Source organism: Setaria viridis, chromosome 5 (genome assembly GCF_005286985.2).
Source record: "Setaria viridis chromosome 5, Setaria_viridis_v4.0, whole genome shotgun sequence".
NCBI classification, from domain to species: domain Eukaryota; kingdom Viridiplantae; phylum Streptophyta; class Magnoliopsida; order Poales; family Poaceae; genus Setaria; species Setaria viridis.
Window position 1 is genome coordinate 15770193 of NC_048267.2, and position 21038 is coordinate 15791230.

Consider the following 21038-nt stretch of genomic DNA (forward strand, 5'->3'; position numbering starts at 1 on the left):
GTCAAGAAGCATGCTATGAGACATGGTCAATCAAGATGGGATTTGCCCCTCTCTGATTGAGAGTGATATCTCTGGGCCCCTCGAGTGATCGGATCCGAAAATGCATGGCCATGCTATGTACGGTTAAGAGTTAATCTACAAAGGGATTCCGAATCACAGGATCGAGAAAGAGCGGTCGGCTTGAAGCTAGACCAAATATCGTGAGGCAAAGGGAATAGCATGTATATTATGTTGTGATGGTTCGTCTGATATGATCTTCGTGTGCTTATAGGAGTTGGCACGTCTTGCTAGAGGCCGCTACCGACTATTGGGCCGAGTAGGAGTACTCGGGCCATGTCTATACGTATCCAAACCCATAGGGTCACACAGTTAAGGGGCTGGAAACCCAATTCGGATCTGATCCGAGTTGGATTAGGTTTAGGAGTACTAATGGGCCTCGGATCCAGAGGCCCATCAGGAACCTCTATAAATAGAGGGGTGGGGGCGCCCTAGGGTTTACACCTTTTGGCGAAACACACCTGCCGCGCCTCCCACGCCCTCGCCTGTTGCAACTCGCGGATCTAGCAGTCTGGCTTGCGACGCTTCCTCCCTGCACGTGTGGATACCTTGGAGGTGTTGCGCCTGCAGCACTTGGACGAGCCATCGACGAGCCGCGATGAGCCGACGACGAGCCACGGCACCGGAGGCGATCTTGCTGCACGTGGACGAGCTGCTGAGGAGCTGCTGGACGTGATCGACTACGTACGACTACGTGATCGTATTCACTGCACCGACGCATATCTACATCTTCCGCACCAGTAGTGCGTCGAGTGGTAATCCCGTGATCCTTATACGGCAGTTCTTCCTGGTTATACGCGGTAGAAATTTTGATTTGCGCTAGTGTAGCCTACCTCGTATCCCAACATCAAGGTGACTGAGTTACTTGGCATGAGCCTTTGTGGCAAGTCAAAGGATCACATTGGGAGAGACATGGTGACCGGGAAGCAATAATCTTGTGTGAGTGCTTCAACAACATGGACTAGTGGTAGCTTAGTGCCTACCGATACTACGGGATAAATCATTATATCAAGAGTTTGCTTCCTATCAAATCATCAAATTGCAGAAATGTTAATGTTTAAGATTTGGGAGAAGGTGACCCAATTACCATCCTCGCTCCAGCCCAGTTACCAAACTACATTGAGCCCACCCACAACCAACCAACTCGGGCACTCCGCAGTCCGCACGGCCCAACACCCGCCTCACTCCTCTCAGCAGCGCTCCCACACGGCCTCTCCACGCGCCGCCTGCTGCCGCACTCCCCTAATCATCGCCACCGCCTCCACCCCAGGGCTACCCACCTCGCCGAGCCCATCCGTCCACCTCCAACCGACTCACCAGCTCCCGAGCCACCAGACCACTCGGCCAGATGCTGCCGCTCCGCCCCCCGCCACCGCGGCTCCTGCTCAACAACGTCTCATGCATGCGGAACGCGCAGACGGTGCTCCGGGACATCAACCTCAGCGTCCACGACGGCACGGCCCTCGTCCTCACCGGCGCTAGCAGCTCCGGCAAGACCACCCTGCTCAGCATGCTAGCAGGCTTCTCGCGGTCCTCGGCGCGGGAGATCCTCTGGAACGGCCACGACATCACCTCCCCAAGCGTGTTCCAGCAGTACAAGCTGCAGCTCAACTGGATGTCGCCCAAGGACGACGTCAAGGAGAAGCTAATGGTGCTGGAGAACTTGCAGTGGTTCGAGCTCCTCAAGGGGAAGGACGGCAGTAGGGCGGGCCCGGCCATCGAGCTCATGGGGCTCAGCAAGCTCATGAAGTTTATACTCTGTAGTCTGCAGTTCTGCACACTTAAGCCCTACTCGTTTCACGATTAACCTTGTGATTGGCCGGCCTAGCCATTTTTTCAAGTTGTGCCATCTTGAGGAGCTATCGACCAAATGGTTCTTCACATTGCACTCGAAGTTAATCTGAGTTGCAAGTGTATCTGCTGCTGCTCGAGCTTGTAGAAACTGGCCGTGATTTGCATATGAGGTGAGTGTTACACTTTGCTCAGGCCCGTTTCAGATGGCTGTAGACTGTATTACATTTGTAAATACTAGTATTATTTTTCCCTGGAGGAACATTGATCGAGAGTTCACTATTTTGTCATTACTGTTGCCAACAGGGATCTTGCAAAGAGCACAATCTTTGACAAGATCGATATCACTTTGCTCACGAAGCTGGTACGTTGGACAATGATTCTTGCATCCGTCAAGTTGTCGCGATAATTGGAAGACCAAGTTTAAGCATCCAGAGACAAAATGCTCCCAGTAATATGCAAATACATAGGGATGACAGTGTGACACCAGTTCAGGCCTTCAGGGCGTCCTCAAAACTCGCTCAGAGCATGCTCTGGAAGCAAGGCAAGTGTTCAGGTTCAGTGGTCTGATGCAATTTTGAGATAAAATTGAATGTTTTGAGGTTTCCTCACGTCCCAATTCCTGAGTAGACATCAGAAAACTACGACTTGCACTGTACTCGGACAGTAGTGTGTTTTCCCATGACAATATAGCTTTGGGAAACTCTCGATTATTCAAGCAGTTTCCTGCAACTAAATGCTGTCCTTTCCTTGGCTACAAATCAATTATATTCTGGGAATGGTTTTTGATATGCAGGACTACCGTTCATCCTGCAGCGTGTTGTTGGCCTCGGCCGAAGTATAATTTCTGAAACATCATAGAGAGTCAGAACGGCACAACGCAGCCTGCTGTTGAATACTTCAGAGAATACAGGCTGGTGTGGTAGTTAAGTAATCATATTACATATAGGGTCAGTTGTGGACTTGTGGCCGGCGATAATGTGTTGTGCAGAACACAGCCAATTCAGAGAATATACGGTCAGTTTTATTTTTACTCCCAAAGTTTGTAAAGCCCGCCTCACAGATTAAACCTGCGTACGTAGAGAACAAAGCAGGAGGATACATGTACTGCTTGGAATACTGTACTCTACGCAGGCAGCGGGCGCCTCGTAGGCTGCTGCTTCGTCATCAAGATTGGGCAACGAGGGCACGCTGCAGCTGATCGGCCATGATTCCCGTATGTCCCCGGCTGGCTGATTATTCGTCGCCGAGCTCATCTCCGCGGCGGTTGACTCTCCGCCATTTCCATTCCATGCAGACTCTTGATGCTTGCAGAAACCGCAACGCGCAACAACAGACTAGGCTACTAGCTTAGCTAGTGAAATTGGATCAGAACACGAAACACGAAGCCTCTCCGGTAATCGCAGCTTCACACACCATCATCGCGTAGTGAAGAAAAACAACTTCTTCCTCCGATCCTCTCTGCAGGCAACAGCAATGCCATCAGTATGACTAGCGCCGCCTGCTGACGATTAATTTCCTGTACGTTCCAACATCTGGCCGGCAACTTGTTCATTGTTGGCCTGCCGTTTCCCGTGTTGCATTGCTTGGCGTGGGCAGGCTAGCAACATGGGTTTTCGTTCGGGTAGAGTAGGCACCGGATGGAGGCAACATCGATTCGGTTCACAGGCCAACTTCATTCGTCGATCAAATTCTGATCGTACGTTTCTCTCGTCATTGGTTTTCGTCCTCTGGCAGCAGCATTTTCATCAGTTGTGCTCAAGGCGCTGACTTCCGGCGATGCAAAAGCTGCCAAAGCTGTTGCCAGTAACTTGCTTGGTTGCCCGCATATATGCTGCTCGTGCTGCTGCTATGTACTCTTCTGGTGTCAGACGCAATTACGCAACCGCGCAAGGCACATGGAGACGTCTCCTCACTGCCACACACCGATCAAAACCAATGGATAAGTCAACGGCTGCATGCGCAAGCTCACTTTTTGAAATTCTTGGCACATGAAAATCATATCTACTTCCCGAAACAGACGATCCCAGCCGTACGCGGTGGTTGGTGGAGTCACCCGATCAACTCCAATGGATCTGACCCCGCGTTCCCCCTCTATTTTTCATACCGATCACCCGTGCCGTCTCCCTCTCCGCGGTGCCGTCCTTCCTCCGTCGGGCGCTTTGCCAACGACGAGCACCCAACAGGTACGCGCGCCTCCTCCTTCGTCGGAGCTCAGCCGCTCTCTCTCTCTTCCTCTCCCCCGATTCGTTAGCGAATGGCGGGGTGGAGGACGGCTTGTGGGATGCGCGACCGGCGGCCAGCGACGGCGGTGTCAGGGGCAGTGCTGAACCTGGACTGTGCATGCTGTCACCCCCAAATCCTGCATGTGGAGGCGTTTGTGAAAACGCTTTGTCCTAGTGACCACCGCACATCAAGGGTGGTTGCACTCTTCTAGATCAGGCTACCTCTGTCAATTTCCTCTTGGTACTCTTCTAGATCCAGCTTGTCAGCTTCGCACCAACGGTAGGGCTGACAGCTGAATGTCCTCGGCAACATTTTAATAATGTAATTGAGCGAAAATGGGGTGCGAAGCATGGTTCATGGAGCGCATCCATCTGTTTGTTTGGATAGGCATCTAAAACTGAATTTATTATGATCCTCAACATAATGTACTCTGCGTCATGTGATACGTCTGATACGCTCGCAGGGGCGGACCAGAGGGTATGCCGGGTAGGCCCTTGTTTACTTCACCCCAACTCCCAACTTTGACACTATGCAAAAAGAAGATTCCCCATCACATCAAACTTGCGGTACATGCATGGAGTACTAAATGTAGATAAAATTAAAAACTAATTGCACAGTTTTGTTGTACTTTACGAGACGAATCTTTTGAGCCTAATTAGTCAATGTTTGGATAATAATTCACAAATACAAACGAAACGCTACAGTGTGCTACAGTACCAGCACAGTAATTTTGGCACTTCCAATTTTGACAACTAAACAAGACCTGGCGGCATATCCGGCTATTAGAGCAACAGATACAGCCCATTAGCCCACAAGTAAAAAGAAAAAAACATCAAACCCTTCCGTCACCGCCGCCGCCTCGTGCCCTCGTCTCGCGACGCTTCGTCGTCGCCGCCGCCTCCTCGCGGCCGCATCCGCCGCGTCCCTCCTCCCGGCCCCGGCCTCCGCCGCGGACGCCCACGCCCCCGCCTTCGATTCCGCCGCCTACGCCTCCGCGCGGGACGCAGCGGCGCGGTGCGCGGCGGACGATCGTGTCCATCTCGCCGTGCCTGCCGCACGTGGCGGCGGTGGCGCCGCCGCTGGCCGCGTCCCCGCCGGCACCCACCGACGCCTGCTGCGTCGCCTTCCTCCGCGCCGTCTACCCGTCGGGAGGGAGCGGAGGGGAGGCTGCCTCTGCCACCTGCTCCGCAACCCGCTCCTCCTCGGCTTCCCCGTCGACGCCGCCCGCCTCGGCGCGCTCCTCCCCGCCTGCGCCGCGGGAAACTCCTTCGCCGCCACCACCGTCGAGGCCGCCATCCTCTTCGCTGACGCCTGCCGAGGTGAGCGAGCCACGAGTTAACAAACCCCTCCGTACCCTCCTCCCCTCCCCTCCCCTCTCGTGCCATGGTTGAGGAACCCTCAGCATTGTCGCCTCACGCGTGCTCGGCGCAATGGTTAATTTGCTGACGCCCTCGTGTTCTGGGGTGTGCTTGCTGTGCAGCAAGCCAGCAACAGCACAAGTAGGACTAGTTCATTAACACTTGCTTGCGTGCGTCGTAGACGCCATGGTCGTTCGATTCCCTGATGGCTAGTCGATTAGTCGTTGTCTCAATCAGCCTTCCATGTTTGATTTTAGAGACTCTGTTTTCTCCCCTAGTGAATTGCTGCAACAATTACATTTCTGATCTTTGTACTGATTACAGTGGTACTTACTACTTAGCATGTTCTATTTTGGCTTCGAGACATATCCTGATGGTTAGTAGGGTGCTTGGAATCAGGTGTATGTGACAGAGGTTCACCTTTAATGTTAGATATTCATTGCTTGGCAGTTGGCTCCCATGCTAATTAGCTGTTTAGGCTCTTAGGTACTCCTCAAGGGTCTAGACAACATCATTGATCTCTCAGTTAAGCTTGTTCAAACACGGAGGCACAAAGTGTATGATATGGTTTACTTGCTTCTCAAATTGATATTGCGTTTACCAGTGGCAACAGCGAGAGTTGAAAGGGTATTTTCTGCATTGGTTGTAGTGAAAACAAAGTCAAGGAATAAGCTAGGTGATGGTATTTTGGACGATTGTCTAGTCACATTCATTGAGCGGGATATTTTCTTCCAAGTGAATGAAGATGATATAATCTAGACATTCATCAAAAAGTGGCGGGTAAACAAAGCAGACAAGTAATATTTTAAGTTTCTTTTATGCTATATTTCGAACTATTTGTATTTCATTTGAACTATTTATATTGTGATTTGTTATTGTTTCTAGCTTAATCTTTGAATTTAAGACTTATCATGTTATTTAGTGCATGTGGCTTACCGAATTAGAATATGATTTTACCAAATTGTAAATGGTTTTCTCGAATTGCATAATATTTTTTTTTTGGCATACCCTATGGTAAAATCCTAGGTCCGCCACTGTCCACTCCCTGTTTGCTGTTGATGTCATGTGCAAAGCATTGCTGAGATCACATCACAGGAGCAAGCTAGTTGCCCTTTCCTTGCTCTTGAGAGGTTCTGTCAACTTGTTGGAATGAATACCTCCAACTACCCCTTCTTCTTCTTTTCTCAGATCTGATAATCTTTGTGGCTACTCTGATCACTGAGTGATTGTTTTCCTGTGGCAGGTGCATAGTTTGTGGGCTTGGTCTTGATAATTCCGGTGATCAACAAAGCCATTGAAGATGGTACGCTAATTGGTTTCTTAGTTAGTGCTAATAAACTGATTTACTATTGTCAAATCATCAAATTGCAGAAATGTTAATGTTCAAGATTTGGGAGAAGGTGACCCAATTACCATCCCCGCTCTAGTCCCAGTTACCAAACTACACTGAGCCCACCCACAACCACCCAACTCAGGCACTCCGCAGTTCGCACGGCCCAACACCCGCCTCACTCCTCTCAGCTGCCCTCCCACACGGTCTCTCCGTGCGCCGCTCGCCGCCGCACTCCCCCAACCATCGCCACCACCTCCACCCCGGGGCCACCCACCTCGCCGCGCCCGTACGTCCACCTCCAACCGATTCACCAGCTCTCGAGCCACCCGACCACTCAGCCAGATGCTGCCGCTCCGCTCCCCGCCACCGCGGCTCCTGCTCAACAATGTCTCGTGCATGCGGAACGCACAGACGGTGCTCCGTGACATCAACCTCAGCGTCAACGACGGCACGGCCCTTGTCCTCACCGGCGCCAACGGCTCCGGCAAGACCACCCTGCTCCGCATGCTGGCGGGCTTCTCGCGGCCCTCAGCGGGGGAGATCCTCTGGAACGGCCATGACGTCACCTCCCCGGGCGTGTTCCAGCAGTACAAGCTGCAGCTCAACTGGATGTCGCTCAAGGACGCCGTCAAGGAGAAGCTCACGGTACTGGAGAACGTGCAGTGGTTCGAGCTCCTCGAGGGGAAGGACGGTAGCAGGGCAGGCCCAGCCATCGAGCTCATGGGGCTCGGCAGGCTCATGAACGAGAAGTCTAGGATGCTCTCCATGGGGCAGCGGAAGCGGCTGCAGCTTGCCAGGCTGCTAGCCATCGACCGCCCAATATGGCTGCTGGATGAGCCCTCCGTCGCGCTGGATGCGGAGGGCACTAGGCTGCTCGAGTACATCATCGCGGAGCACCGGAAGAAGGGTGGGATCGTGTTCGTGGCCACGCACCTGCCCATCGAGATTGAGGATTCCATGTCCCTTCGGCTTCCGCAGAGGTTCCCCCGGAGGAAGACGCTGGTTGATCTTGTCCATTGATGTCAATGTGAGCACAGGAATTTAGCTGTATGTCTCTAATTCTTCTCCGGCTATCTGTCTGAATGCTGTTGGAGCAATTTTTGAGTGATGCTGCGTTTGTGATTCTATATTCGGGAAAACATGGACAACACATTCACAATGTCGATATATGTGGAGCTGTTCTTTGTGATTATGGTTTTGATGCATTGGTCCATATGTTCTACTTGCTGGTGGAATCTTCTTTTGTTTCCTATTCATGGTGCAGTAGGTTTTACTGATGATTTGCTTATCCCATCTGAAGCTTCAAGTGGTGTAAGCCGGGAACCTTGACCAAATTTGCAGACCTTTGTACAGGACCAGGTAACTGATGTGTGGTTTAGGAACATCTGTTTTCTCACACTTTTATGCATCGATTAACATTTATTTCTGTCCTAACATCCGCGTTCAGTCTGATCCTGTTTATAATTTTACAGCTTAGAAATCTTTGTGCAGCTATTCCTATCACCGCAATATGTTCAGTACAAGTGGCTGGCTGCATTTCCAAAATGTGATGTCGTGTTTAACGGATAAATAAACAATGTTTGATCTGCATTTAATAGTTGTCCACTTGGTTTATCTCTTCTGGCAGCCTTAGTTTACATATCGTTTGTGCTCATGGGAATCCTCTGCATAAATCAGCAAGTTTACTTCTCTAGCAAGCTAATCCTAGTTTTAATTGTACAAGCAGAATTCTGAGAAATAAGTCATTTCTTCAAGTTGAGGCATTTCTATTTTTTTCTAGTGCTATGTGTAAGTCAGGATAGGCAGTACCTTGCAGATTTACCGAGAACTTACTGATTGGATATTAAACAAAGTATCAAAATCAGTCGTCCAACTGGACCTGTGCTGTAGTGAGATCCACTCTGCGTCATATGATACGCCTGATCCACTCCTTGTTTGCTGTTGATTTCATGTGCAAAGCATTGCTGAAATCACATCACAAGAGCAAGCTAGTTGCCCTTTCCTTGCTCTTGAGAGCTTCTGTCAACTTGTTGGAATGAATACCTGCAACTACCCCTTCTTCTTTTTTCTCAGATCTGATAATCTTTGTGGCTTCTCTGATCACTGAGTGATTGTTTTCCTGTGGCAGGTGCATAGTTCGTGGGCTTGGTCTTGATAATTCAGGTGATCAACAAAACCATTGAAGATGGTACGCTAATTGGTTTCTTATTTAGTGCTAATAAACTGATTTACTAATGTCAATGAACATTCTGGCATTTAACCCTTTGCTGCTATTTTGTTATTGTATCTTGTTTCTGGAAGGGCTGATTGTTTTTTTAATTTTTTTTTTGTGTACCCCCAGGTGGTTCTTGCAGCTTCCATCGTTTCAAAGTAAGGAAAAGGTATGGTGTTTCAGTTAATCAGATTCTTCGCTATTGTCGATTCCCATACAATTTTATTTTGTACCTCCTTGTTTATCTGTTATGTACTTCTGTTAATTCTAGTCACCGTGTGCTACATGGTTGCATCCTATCACATAATCATATTGCTAACTAGTTGGTTCTTTACTTATATAAGTCTATGGGTTCACATAATATGAAACGACTGTGTGTTTCAGTTTATCTAGCTTTCCCCCACGGTTGCTACTTTTTTCTTTAAAAGAAGTGAAGGGACTAAGCTGAAGGCTGTTTTTTTTTTCTGTTTTCATTCGCAGCACTTGTTTCAAGACAGTTTGTTGACATGTCTCGCATAAGAATTGAAGGATTACTCGCTGCATTCCCGAAACTGGTTGGGAGTGGGAAGCAGCACACATATGTTGGAACTGAAAATGTGCGTTATGTTTATAAACCTATTGAAGGTTTGTATCTTCTACTTATCACAAACAAGTAGAGCAATATTCTTAAAGATCTGGACACTTTGAGGCTGCTCTCCAAGCTCGTATCCTACTTTTGCATATATTAATCTTCTGATTCTTTGGAAATTACCTTATTTGTTTGATCCTATTTAATATGAATTAAAATAGAAACTTGGTTTTTTTGGGGGTGGGTGGGGGTGTTAACTTCAAGAACATAGGCTCAAGATGGCCATACTGGCCTATCTGGATTTTACAGATTTTACATATTACTGAGGGGGAAAACTTAAAATGCAACATGCACTATAGGTACTTGAAAGTATCTATGCAAAATCTTAACCAATATGAATCTCATTTCTGAGAGCTGTGTATATATTAACTTCATGCTACTATTCAGTGGTATGTTCTTTCACAGTAATATTCCTATACTACCGTCTCTTTAACCCTTGGATGAGGAAGGTGTCTGTAAAACAGCATTTGAGCTTATTTTTGCTTTGGACGAAGCCATCTCTCTTGGAAATAAGGAAAATGTAACAGTGCAACAAGTCAAACAATATTGTGAGATGGAGAGCCATGAAGAAAAGGCACACAAGCTGATGATGCAAGCCAAAATCAATGAAACGAAGGATGTCATGAAGAAGAAGGCTAATGAGCTTGACAAAATGAGGGTCTGCACTACTCTTTTCACCAGATTTAAAATACGTTGTAATTCATTTAAATCGTTATGGGTCATGTGGGTATTTTCTGTCAATCAGCCTTATTGAACTCTTTCATTTTGCATCAATTTGTCACAGCTGCATCCCTTTTGTTTTGCTCCTCTAGCAATGGCAACAGCAATGTCAGTACCAGTAGAGGCATGTCCTGATGGTTTTTCTATTGCTCCATCCTGCAACCTCAAAGGTCGACAGTACTGTGCTGGGCTCCAACATTGGTGCGCTCAAGATGGAGCTGCTGTACGCGCATTGGATGCTCGACAACGCGGAGGGCAGGGAGATCCGCAGCCCAAGGAGCTTCTGCTCATGCTACAACAGCTGGCGTACGACACTGATGACGCACTCGACGAGCTGGTGTACTTCCGCATCCAGGACTTTCTCGACGGCACCTTTGAGGCCGCCGACGCCGACATGCTAAAGTATGAAATGGCGTACCTCGGGCGCTCGACGTTAACCTCAAGCGACGAGCTCTTCACTATGTTTTTCTACTCAGGATTCACTATGTTTTTCTACTCAGGATCGCTGAGATGGATGCGCCAAGGTTGAAGGCACAAAGGCTGAGCTACTTTTTCAGCTCGAGGCTAAGAAGCTTTTAAGCACGAGGTTAAGGAGTCTACCAGCGCAAGGCTAGAGCACGAGGTTAAGGAGTCTACCAGCACAAGGCTAAAGATGCAGAGGCGTGAAAAGCATGACTGCAAGGAGACGGGAGAACCGTGAACCCCTGAAGGTATGATTAGCGTGATTGCCTGGAGACGTGAGAAGCGTGACTCGGTAGGAGAGTTCAAGTTGTACAAGTTACTCCTAAAGATTTTTATGTACGGCATATTGTAGGAATGTAGTAGGTGAGAAAGGGTATTTATAGTATGTAAAATGACTCCGGGACACTATAAAAGGTGTCCTACCCTATTGTAAAGGGATGGATAATTTTTGGAACGAGACCACAAGTGTTTTTCCTACATTGTTGTGTTCGAGTCTCCTTGAGATTTGTTTCCTAACATCGAGACAAATAGAATTAAAGATATCATTACTGCAGAAGACTGTCATAGCAAGGACTTGACTGCTTCCAATTGTTGGTCTAGGTGGTACGGGGAAAACAACTCTCGCACAACATATTTATAACGAAGTTGAAAAAAACTTCAACCTGAGGATTTGGGTATGTGTATCTATCAATTTCAATGCGGCCAATGCGGCCAGATCACTAGAAGAGATTGCCAAGTCTATCCCTGAAGTCAATAAGGAGGACAGTAGTGCCCCAAAGGAGAAGCTTATTGAACAAAGATTAAAATTGAAATGGTTTTTGCTTGTCCTGGATGATATGTGGGATCCTGTCAATAATGGTGAATGTGATAGGCTGTTAACACCACTTAAAAAGGGGCAAACAAAGGGAAACATAGTTCTTGTCACGAGCAGGTCTCTAGCACTAGCACAAATGGTTAGAACAACAAATAATACAATAGAACTGGAAGGCTTAGGTGAACAAGAATTTTGGGAGTTATTCGAATCTTATGTGTTTGATGGTGGGGAATAAAAAACCAGGCGTTACTTGACACTGGGAAAGAGAGAGTGAAGAAACTAAAAGGCTCCCCTCTTGCGGTGAAAACTGTAGGTAGATTATGGAGGAACCACCTTGAACAAAATCATTGGAAAAGAGTCCTAGAGAGTAAAGAATGTGAATTGCTAACCGGTGACGATGACATTATGCCTGCACTGAAGCTTAGCTTTGATTTTCTACCTTCAAGATTGAGAACTTACGAACTTTGATGGTCCTTGGAAGATTGGATGAAAGATTCACTGGATTTTTTGGTGATTTGATCAGCAAGGCAAATGGTCTTCGTGTTTTTTGCTTGTCAGAAATGTGGTCTCGCTTGGAGTTTTCAAAACTTAAAAAACCTGCCCACCTAAGGTACCTGAGTTTAGGAAGCAATTATGGTAGTGAAATTCATTTACCAAGGAAACCCTATAGCACCGGATGTTCCGATACCCTTTGTAGTTGACCATCGGACGAAGCATATTTACTTTGAAATCAAACAGAAGGTTTTGGCCAGAAATGCTTCAGCATTGGATGAGCTGACGGCACCATCGGAGAAATTGTTGGAGCAATGACGTCAGGGGGATTCAACAACTATGTGACGTGAACAGTGGCACCGGATGATCCGATGGGGCATCGAATAAAGCGTCGGATAAATTTCTCAGGAATTTGGACGCGGGGAGTCCAATGGCTAGTTGCACCGGATGTTCCGATGCAAGCCAAAAATATACCATCGGAACATCCGATGGTATATTTTTTCACTAGCCGTTGGAGCAACGAATCTTTGAGCCCTTGGGACTATTTATACCCCCACTACTCGCCCATTTGGAGTTGCTGGAGTGTCTAGGGATGCATTAAAGACCAAGACTCATCAAGAACACATCTATGCCACGAAAGTGCTTAAGTGATCCATCAATGGCTTAGCACAATCTTAGGAGAGTGATTAGTGCTAGGATAGGCCTAGAGAGGAGTGAGTGCAAGGTTTGATAACCTTGTGATCAGGTTCTAGAGTGAACCACCGCTGTACAAGAGGTGTGCCGGCACCTTGGAGCCTTGGTGCCTTGCTGGCAAGTCTTCGACCCTACAACTTGGAGTGGAGCAGCGTCGACGACCTTGTGCAGGGGATGTGGAGACCCCTTTCCTTCATGGAGAAGCTCCTTAGTGAAGATGGCATCAAGGTGACCGAATTACTTGGCACGAGCCTTTGTGGCAAATCAAGGAGCACCTTGGGAGAGACTTGATGATAGGGAAGCAATATTCTTGTGTCAGTGTTTTAACAACGTGGACTAGTGGTGGCTTAGTGCCTACCGATACCACGGGATAAATCCTTGTGTCAAGAGTTTGCTCCCACTCAAATTGGTCAAATTGCAGAAATGTTAATGTTCAAGATTTGGGAGAAGGTGACCAAATTACCATTCCCACTCTAGGCCCAGTTTCCAAACTACACTGAGCCCACCCAGTTTCCAAACTACACTGAGCCCACCCAAAACCAACAAACTCGGGCACTCCGTAGTCCACATGGCCTAACACCCACATCACTCCACTCAGTAGCCCTCCCACACAGCCTCTCCGCGTGCTGCCTGCCGCTGCACTCTCCCAACCATTGCCACCGCCTCCACCCTAGGGCCACCCACCTCACCACGCCCATCCATCCACCTCCAATCCACTCACCAGCTCTCGAGCAACCCGACCACTCAGCCAGATGCTGCCGCTCCGCTGCTCGCCGCCTCAACTCCTGCTCAACAATGTCTCGTGCTTGTGGAACGAGCAGACGGTGCTTCGGGACATGAACCTCAACATTCACGACGGCACGACCCTCATCCTCACCAGCGCCAACAGCTCGCGGAAGACAACCTTGCTCCGCATGCTGGCGGGCTTCTCACGGCCCTCGACGGGGGAGATCCTCTGGAACGACCACGACATCACCTCCCTAGGCGTGTTCCAGCAGTACAAGCTGCAACTCAACTAGATGTCACTCAAGTACACCATCTAGGAGAAGCTCACAGTGTTGGAGAACGTGCAGTGGTTCGAGCTCCTCGAGGGGAAGGACGATAGCAGGGTGGGCCCAGCCATCGAGCTCATGGAGCTCAGAAGGCTCAAGAACGAGAAGTCCAGGATGCTCTCCATGGGGTAGCAGAAGCGGCTGCAGCTCGCCAAGCTGCTTGCCATCGACTACCTGATCTAGCTGCTGGATGAGCCCTTCATCCACTAGGCTGCTCGAGTGCATCATCGCGGAGCACCGAAAGAAGGGTGGGATCGTGTTCGTGGCCACACACCTACCCATCGAGACTGACGATTCCAAGTCTGTTTGGCTTCTACAGAGGTTCCCCCGGAGGAAGACGTTGGTTGATATTGTCCATTCACTAGTAGAAAACTGACTTTCGATGCGCCCCCTTTTATCCCAGTTTAAAGTAGGTCCGGGAGAAAAGGGGGTGCGTCACGGTAGGCAAAAATGGAGGGGAGATTTACTCCCAGTTGGTATTTGCAACTGGGACTAAAGGCCCCCCTTTAGTCCCGGTTGTAACGGCTAGTTCCGGGGTGTCGGTGGGTTTACCCTTTTGTCCCGGTTGGACGACAAAAGGGCCACCCTTTTGTCCCGGTTGGAGGCTCCAACCGGGAGTAAACTTTCAACTGGGACAAAAGGTGTTCCTTTTTGTCTTGGTTGGAGGTTTTAACCGGGATAATAACTCATCCCCATTATATACCAAGATAGAGGCCTTTCTTCCTCCTCCAGCCCAAGCCAGTCCACCACAAAGATAGAGAGCTGAGCTTCACCTACTCTCCGGTGGTGCCGAAGCAAGGGAGGTGCTGCCCGAATTTTTTTCCCTCATTTTCGTGGGAATTTCATTCAGCCAACACAAGTGTTGTGAAGGTTTGCTACTTCATCCTCATGTTATGCTTTGATTTATGCTTTGGAGATGGAAAGTTTATTTGCTAGAATGTGATGAAGTAGAAAATGGAGAGGTATTTTGAGCTAGAATATGAGGGAGATTGATGTGTCATATATAGTATGTATTCTTGCAGTGGTTTAAGAATGATGCTACCTTGTCTAGACGGTTTATCTTATCAAATTCAATATGATTTTTCAAATCCATACTTGTTGAACTTGCATACCGTGTTCATCTCGGCGAGAATGTTCTCCGCCGAGCAGCAACGTATGTCAAGAAGGAGGTTCGATTCTACGAGAAAGAGTGGATACGGACATCGTGACCGTGTCTCCTTTTTCATAGAATCAAACCTCTTTCATGACGAAGTGCAGTGCCGCCCAGTTGAGAACATGCTCGCCAGATGATCACGGTCTTCAAGTTCAACAAGTTCTGCAGTGCTAAGGTAAGAATTTTTGTACATAGATGGCTTCTGCTACTGGAGGAATTGGCGATGGTGGGGGCGATCATCGTTCCTCTTTTGGCAAGGGGAAAATCATAGTTGGCCCTCAGGATAAGCCGAAGTAAATAAGCGCGTTGGAGAAAGCAATGCTTCTTTATTTGCAGAAACGTCATGAAGAAGCTGTTGCCGCGGGTCAGGAACCTTCTTTTGGTGGTCGTTATGCTCCACATTCAGTCCCGGGTGTTTCACATCCACTTAGTACTACCGTTTCAAGCAGCACAAATAAACCACAGGATGATGCTGGGTCAGCGGAACCTTCGTCTTCACCGCCCAAGGATGCTTAAAGTCCTCCTAGATAATAACCAGTGGATGGCTTGTTGTATTGTATCATGTTGTTTGGATCTTTAATTTAAATATGTGTATTTGTATCTATATCTAAACTTTTAGCATTATTTGCACTACAACGTTTGACATGCTTTCAATCATGAATCCATTTTCAAGTGTAATCAATTTTCACGCGTAATCCATTTTTAAGTGTAATCAATTTTCACGCGTAATCCATTTTCAAGTGTAATCAATTTTCACGCGTAATCCATTTTCAAGTGTAATCCATTTTTATGCGTAATACAATGCAGATGGACCAGCAATGGATGTATAATGCAGACAGACGGAGTGAGGTGTTTATTGATGGCTTGCATTATTTTCTCGAAGTGGCCAAAGCGAACAAGCCAGAGAATGGGTTCGTATGTTGTCCATGCTTCCAATGCAATAACAAGAAGGACTATTCAAAGGATTCCTGGGGGACTATTCACAACCACTTGTTTAGATACGGTTTCATGCCTAACTATTTGGTTTGGACCAAGCACGGTGAAAGAGGGGTTGTAATGGAATACGACGAGGAGAAGGAGGAGAATGACAACATTTCGGACTGGGTTGCAAGTCAAGCTTATCCAGATACTACAATGGGCGAGGTTGATGAAGATGAGTTTGCAGAAAATGGCCCTACTGATGACCTTGGTCAGGTGCTACGAAATGCACATAGAGATTGCAAAACTGAGAAGGAAGCAGCAAAGTTGCAGCGCATGATAGATGATCACCAAAAATTGTTGTACCCAGATTGCCAGCAGGGCCATAAAAACTAGGTACGACACTAGAATTTGTGCAATGGAAGGCAAAAAATGGTGTGTCCGATAAGCTATTTCAGGGAATGTTGAACATTGTCAAGAAGATTCTTCCCGAGAATAATGAATTACCGTCCACAATATATGAAGCTAAACAGATTATTTGCCCTCTCGGATTGGATGTTCAGAAGATACACGCATGCCCTAATGATTGTATCCTCTATTGTGGTGATGAATATGAGAAAATGGATGCTTGTCCCGTCTACGAAGTGCTGCGGTATAAGATCAAGCGAGATGATCCTGGTGACGTCGAGGGGCAGTCTCCCAAGAAGAGAGTTCCCGTGAAGGTGATGTGGTATTTCGCTATAATACCACGCTTGAAGCGCTTGTTTAGGAACAAGGCGAATGCTAAGTTGATGCGATGGCACAAAGAAAAACGTATGGAAGATGAGATGCTGAGACACCCCGCAGATGGGGCCCAGTGGAGATCAATTGATAGAGCATTCCCGGACTTTGAAAGTGAAGCAAGGAACATAAGGTTTGGTTTAAGTACTGATGGATTCAATCCATTCGGTGAGTTGAGTAGTGGCCATAGTACTTGGCCTGTGACCCTATGTATGTTCAACCTTCCTCCTTGGCTGTGCATGAAGCGGAAGTTGATTATGATGCCACGCTTATCCAAGGCCCAAAACAACCTGGTAATGACATTGACGTGTACCTAAGACCGTTGGTTGATGACCTTTTACAGCTCTGGAAGGAAGAAGGTGTACGTGTGTGGGATGAGGATAGATAGGAGATCTTTAATCTATGAGCATTGTTGTTCATAACCATCAATGATTGGCCTACACTGAGTAACCTTTTGGGACAGACAAATAAGGGATATCGGGTCTGCACCCACTGTTTAGACGACACAGATAGCATGTATTTGAAGCACTGTAAGAAGGTCGTCTATATGGGTCATCGTCGATTTCTCCCTGCTCACCACCAGTTGAGAAAGAGCGGGATGCATTTCAAAGGGGCGTCAGACCATCATAAAAAACCTGCGCACCGTAATGGAAAGCATGTCTTCGAGATGATAAAGGATGTAAATGTAGTCTTTGGAAAGGCTCATGGTAGCCAACCTGTTCTGAATGATGATAATGGACGTGCACCCATATGGAAGAAAAAGTCAATATTTTGGGAGCTACCTTATTGGGAAATCCCAGAGGTTCGCAACACAATAGACGTGATGCACCTGACGAAGAATCTTTGCGTGAACGTGTTAGGCTTCATGGGTGTTTATTGGATCTCGAAAGATACATTGGAAGCATGGCAGGACCTAAAAGTCATGGGGCAACAAGATGACCTACATTCGGAAAAGAGAGATAATGGACAGCACTACTTACGTCCTGCCAGTTACACTCTTAGTAAGGAAGAGAAGGATACCATGTTTGAATGCTTGAATAGTATGAAGGTCTTGTCTGGGTACTCCTCGAATATAAAGGGAATAATAAATATGAAACAAAAGAAGTTTACAAATCTCAAGGCTCATGATTGCCACATGTTGATGACCCAATTGCTTCCGGTTGCACTGAGGGGTGTTCTACCAGAAAATGTCCGGTTGCCGCTCGTAAAGCTATGCGCCTTTCTCAATGCGATTTTGCAGAAGGCAATCGATCCATCCAAGCTATCAAAGCTAAAGAACGATGTGGTGCAATGTCTTGTCAGTTTTGAGTTGGTATTTCCACCATCCTTCTTCAATATTATGACGCACTTACTAGTTCAGCTAGTAAAAGAGATTGGTATTCTCGGACCTGTATACCAGCACAATATGTGGCCTTTCGAGAGGTTCAAGGCAGTCCTAAAAAACTATGTTCTTAATCGTGCCCGTCCAAAAGGAAGCATCACCAAGGGATATGGAACAGAGGAGGTGATCGAATTTTGTGTTGATTTTATTGACACAATTGAATCGATTGGGGTTCCAACTTCACGCCACGAGGAGAGTGTGGCCGATCCACCTCGGATTAGCCTAATTAAGTCACGGTTAAGTTGCCTAACATGCGACACTCAGCCTTAATCGTGCTAACTCAAGATGCCGTCGGATTTTCTCCGATTTAACCACTTTTATAGGACCGAGTTTAGCAAAACCCACACGAAGGTGAGTGGTTCCAGAGAATACAACAAGTCCAATGAGTTAAACAAAAAAAATGACCATTTAGTTCAACAACAAAACAACATCAGAGTTTTACAAGGTTCAAAGGAAAACAACAGAAGGTAAAACATCGGAAGCTAAACGTAGGGGTCGGACGTCCTTGGTGAGGCTCGCCAAGGCCTCAGTGATCCCTACCCTCACCGTCGAGGAGGGATCCCACTCGACCGTCCAACCCGGAGGGAGTTAGGGCGGCCAAGTGCCAACAGGAGAAGACTCGGGGGCTGCGGCTTCACCTAAAAGAGAAAGCCACAACAAGGCTGAGCTACTAAGCTCAACAAGACTTAACCGACCGGGAGTAAACTACTCCACCACTTCTAGACATGCAAGGCTCTTTGGCTGAGGGGTTTGTTTGCCAAAAGCACTAAGTAAATCCTTATTTTCAAAGTTTTAGCTCGGATTCTAAGTTTATTATCCGGTCTAAGTTAGCAACTTACTCTAAGCAAACATAGAACCAACCAAAAAGGGTATATAAACATCATCAAGACCATGCCATCATCAGATTTCATTATTACTCAGTGTAGCATAGCGATCAAGCAGTCTCAAACTGTGAGAGGCAGATGAATCGATTCGAGTTCTTTAACCATGCATGGCGAACCTAACCTCACGACATCCGCGCACCACCGAGGGTCGCTTCCCGTGTCGGCCTTCCCCATCGATTCCCTAACCCGTGTCGGGCCTATTTCCTTTGGTGCAATGTTCCACAGACCCGGCCTCTACCGTTCTGTGACCACACTTGCCACCACGTGCGGCCGCAGGGGAACTCCGTTCCAAGGACAATGGGGTGACCGCTCACATCTAGATTCAATCCGGTACTAGGCTTCCTCATCCCATACTGAGTATGAGGTTAGTACTTTCAAACACTTGATCACGAACACCACCACTGTCGGGCCTTAACAAGTTCCATAGACAGACGAGGCGATCAGCCGACTACCAAAAGTTAACCAAAACCCTGCCCCGTCCATCGTCCTTATAATTGTAACAGAAGAGAACAACCAACTCCTATACTCGCGAGTGACTGGAAATCACTCGACTTTTACCGAGTCCTATTTTAAGCATTGCCACTACTCGAACCCAACAGACTAGTGTTCAGATCAAGGGATCTAAGTCATGCATCTATGGTTGCAAACAACTCCTATACATAAATGCACAAACAAGATGAAGAAGGCATGCGCAAGTTTGGGAAACTGGGGTTCATGCTCCGGGGCTTGCCTTCAAGCGAGGAGGAAGGGAACATGTCTTCTGCTGGGGCAACTTCGGCTTCTGGGAGCGGAAGCTCGGCTACAACTCCTTCTTCTAGCGTCGGGTACAGCTTGTAGACGCCGTCAGCGAGATTCAACTCTACACGAATGCAAATGCAAGAGTTAGCACTTTAGATGGTTATTTCAACAGCAACACTTGCAAGTTTTAGCCCAGCAACTTGTAGCAAAGCTACGGAAAAAGTGGGGAAGTTTACTTTAGTTGGTGGAGAGCAAGGCAAAAGGGTCGGATGGGAAGAAACTTATGATCTGACCCTTAGACTAGAGGAATAGCTATGTTGGGGGTCCTCAGACTTAACGCAGAGAAGTCCTCGATTTTTACACATATACCCTCGGGTCAAGGAAAAGGATACAGCCGAGCCCTCGGGCGAGGCGGAGAAAGGGTCGGTGAAACAGACAGGGTCGGGCGAGGCGGAAAAGGGGTCGGACGAATAGAAGGGTCGGGCGAGGTGGAAAAGGGGTCGGGCGGACAGACAGGGTCGGGCGAGGTGGAAAAGGGGTCAGGCGGACAGTCAGGGTCGGGCGAGGCGGAAAAAGGGGTCAGGCGGACAGACAGGGTCGGGCGAGGCGGAAAAAGGGGTCGGACGATTAGAGGGGGTCGGACGAGGCGGAAAAGGGTCGGCAGCTTACCTTCGATTTATAGGTGAAGCTTGGGGTTGGGAAGGAGCAGACATGGGCGGAAGGATGGAAGCACTAGGACTTGGGCAGCGGCGATGTCCGGCGGTGCTCCGGCAGCGGCGGTGCTTCTTGTGGACAACAAGCAAACCCTTGCGCAGCGCGGAGGAGCAAGCGACTGGGTGGATTGGGAAGGGCGGGCGTGGAGCGGAGAGGAGAGTTCCTCAGGAACTTGGGTGGTAGCGCTTGAGCACAAAGCAGAGGAACGGCGGTAAGGCAGCGGTGGAGAAGGGGACTCCGGTGGGACTCTGGCGTTTTCTTTTATAGCTGCGCAGGAAGAGAGAGGGTTGGAGCAGCACGAAGACCGGGAAGAAGCGATGGAGTGCTCTGCCATGATGGCGATTGAGCATGAGGGCGGCGGAGCAGGACTTCAGGGATGACACCGTCGGCCATTGGGCACTAGAGACAGGGCGGCGCAGGCGAGGTCTTGCCGGTGGTTGAGATTTGGCGGAGGCGGGTGTCATCGTGCGGCAGATCTGATGGGTGTGACAGGGAAAACGACGCTAGAAACGAGGGCGCACAGGTGAGCAGGCAGGCAGGCTGCTGCTGCGCGGGCGAGCGCGAAGCAGCGGTCTGTCGGGGCGCAGCTCTGACAAGGCGGGAAAGGAACTGGCGTGGCCGGGGTCAGGATT

At 48.3% G+C, this 21038-nt stretch overlaps 3 protein-coding genes and 1 pseudogene across 15 annotated transcripts; all 4 read left to right on the forward strand.

Annotated features, from left to right (window-relative positions):
* The first annotated feature begins 1074 nt into the window (after positions 1-1074).
* On the forward strand, positions 1075-2283 carry LOC117856272 (ABC transporter I family member 1-like). The gene is made up of 2 exons (XM_034738667.2): positions 1075-2021; positions 2155-2283. The coding sequence occupies exon 1, from the start codon at positions 1406-1408 to the stop codon at positions 1862-1864; it is 459 nt and encodes a 152-aa protein (XP_034594558.1). The 5' UTR covers positions 1075-1405; the 3' UTR covers positions 1865-2021; positions 2155-2283.
* Positions 2284-4986: 2703 nt separating this feature from the next.
* LOC117856920 (ABC transporter I family member 1) lies at positions 4987-11264 on the forward strand. 13 transcript variants are annotated; one of them, XM_034739362.2, is made up of 8 exons: positions 4987-5393; positions 6676-6735; positions 6804-8124; positions 8894-8953; positions 9107-9146; positions 9458-10263; positions 10390-10727; positions 10826-11264. In XM_034739362.2, the coding sequence occupies exon 3, from the start codon at positions 7108-7110 to the stop codon at positions 7783-7785; it is 678 nt and encodes a 225-aa protein (XP_034595253.1). In that variant the 5' UTR covers positions 4987-5393; positions 6676-6735; positions 6804-7107; the 3' UTR covers positions 7786-8124; positions 8894-8953; positions 9107-9146; positions 9458-10263; positions 10390-10727; positions 10826-11264. The 13 variants fall into 13 exon arrangements, with proteins under 13 accessions (XP_034595253.1, XP_034595250.1, XP_034595256.1 ...); XM_034739363.2 differs by lacking the exon at positions 4987-5393 and adding an exon at positions 5418-6562; XM_034739364.2 differs by lacking the exon at positions 4987-5393 and adding an exon at positions 5418-6229.
* On the forward strand, positions 10420-12069 carry LOC140222808 (putative disease resistance protein RGA3). The gene is given in 3 exon segments (XM_072293940.1): positions 10420-10849; positions 11388-11846; positions 11849-12069. Coding segments are annotated over 3 exon segments (1110 nt in total).
* Positions 12070-13538: 1469 nt separating this feature from the next.
* Positions 13539-14214, forward strand: LOC117856273 (ABC transporter I family member 1-like; annotated as a pseudogene).
* Positions 14215-21038: the final 6824 nt, after the last annotated feature.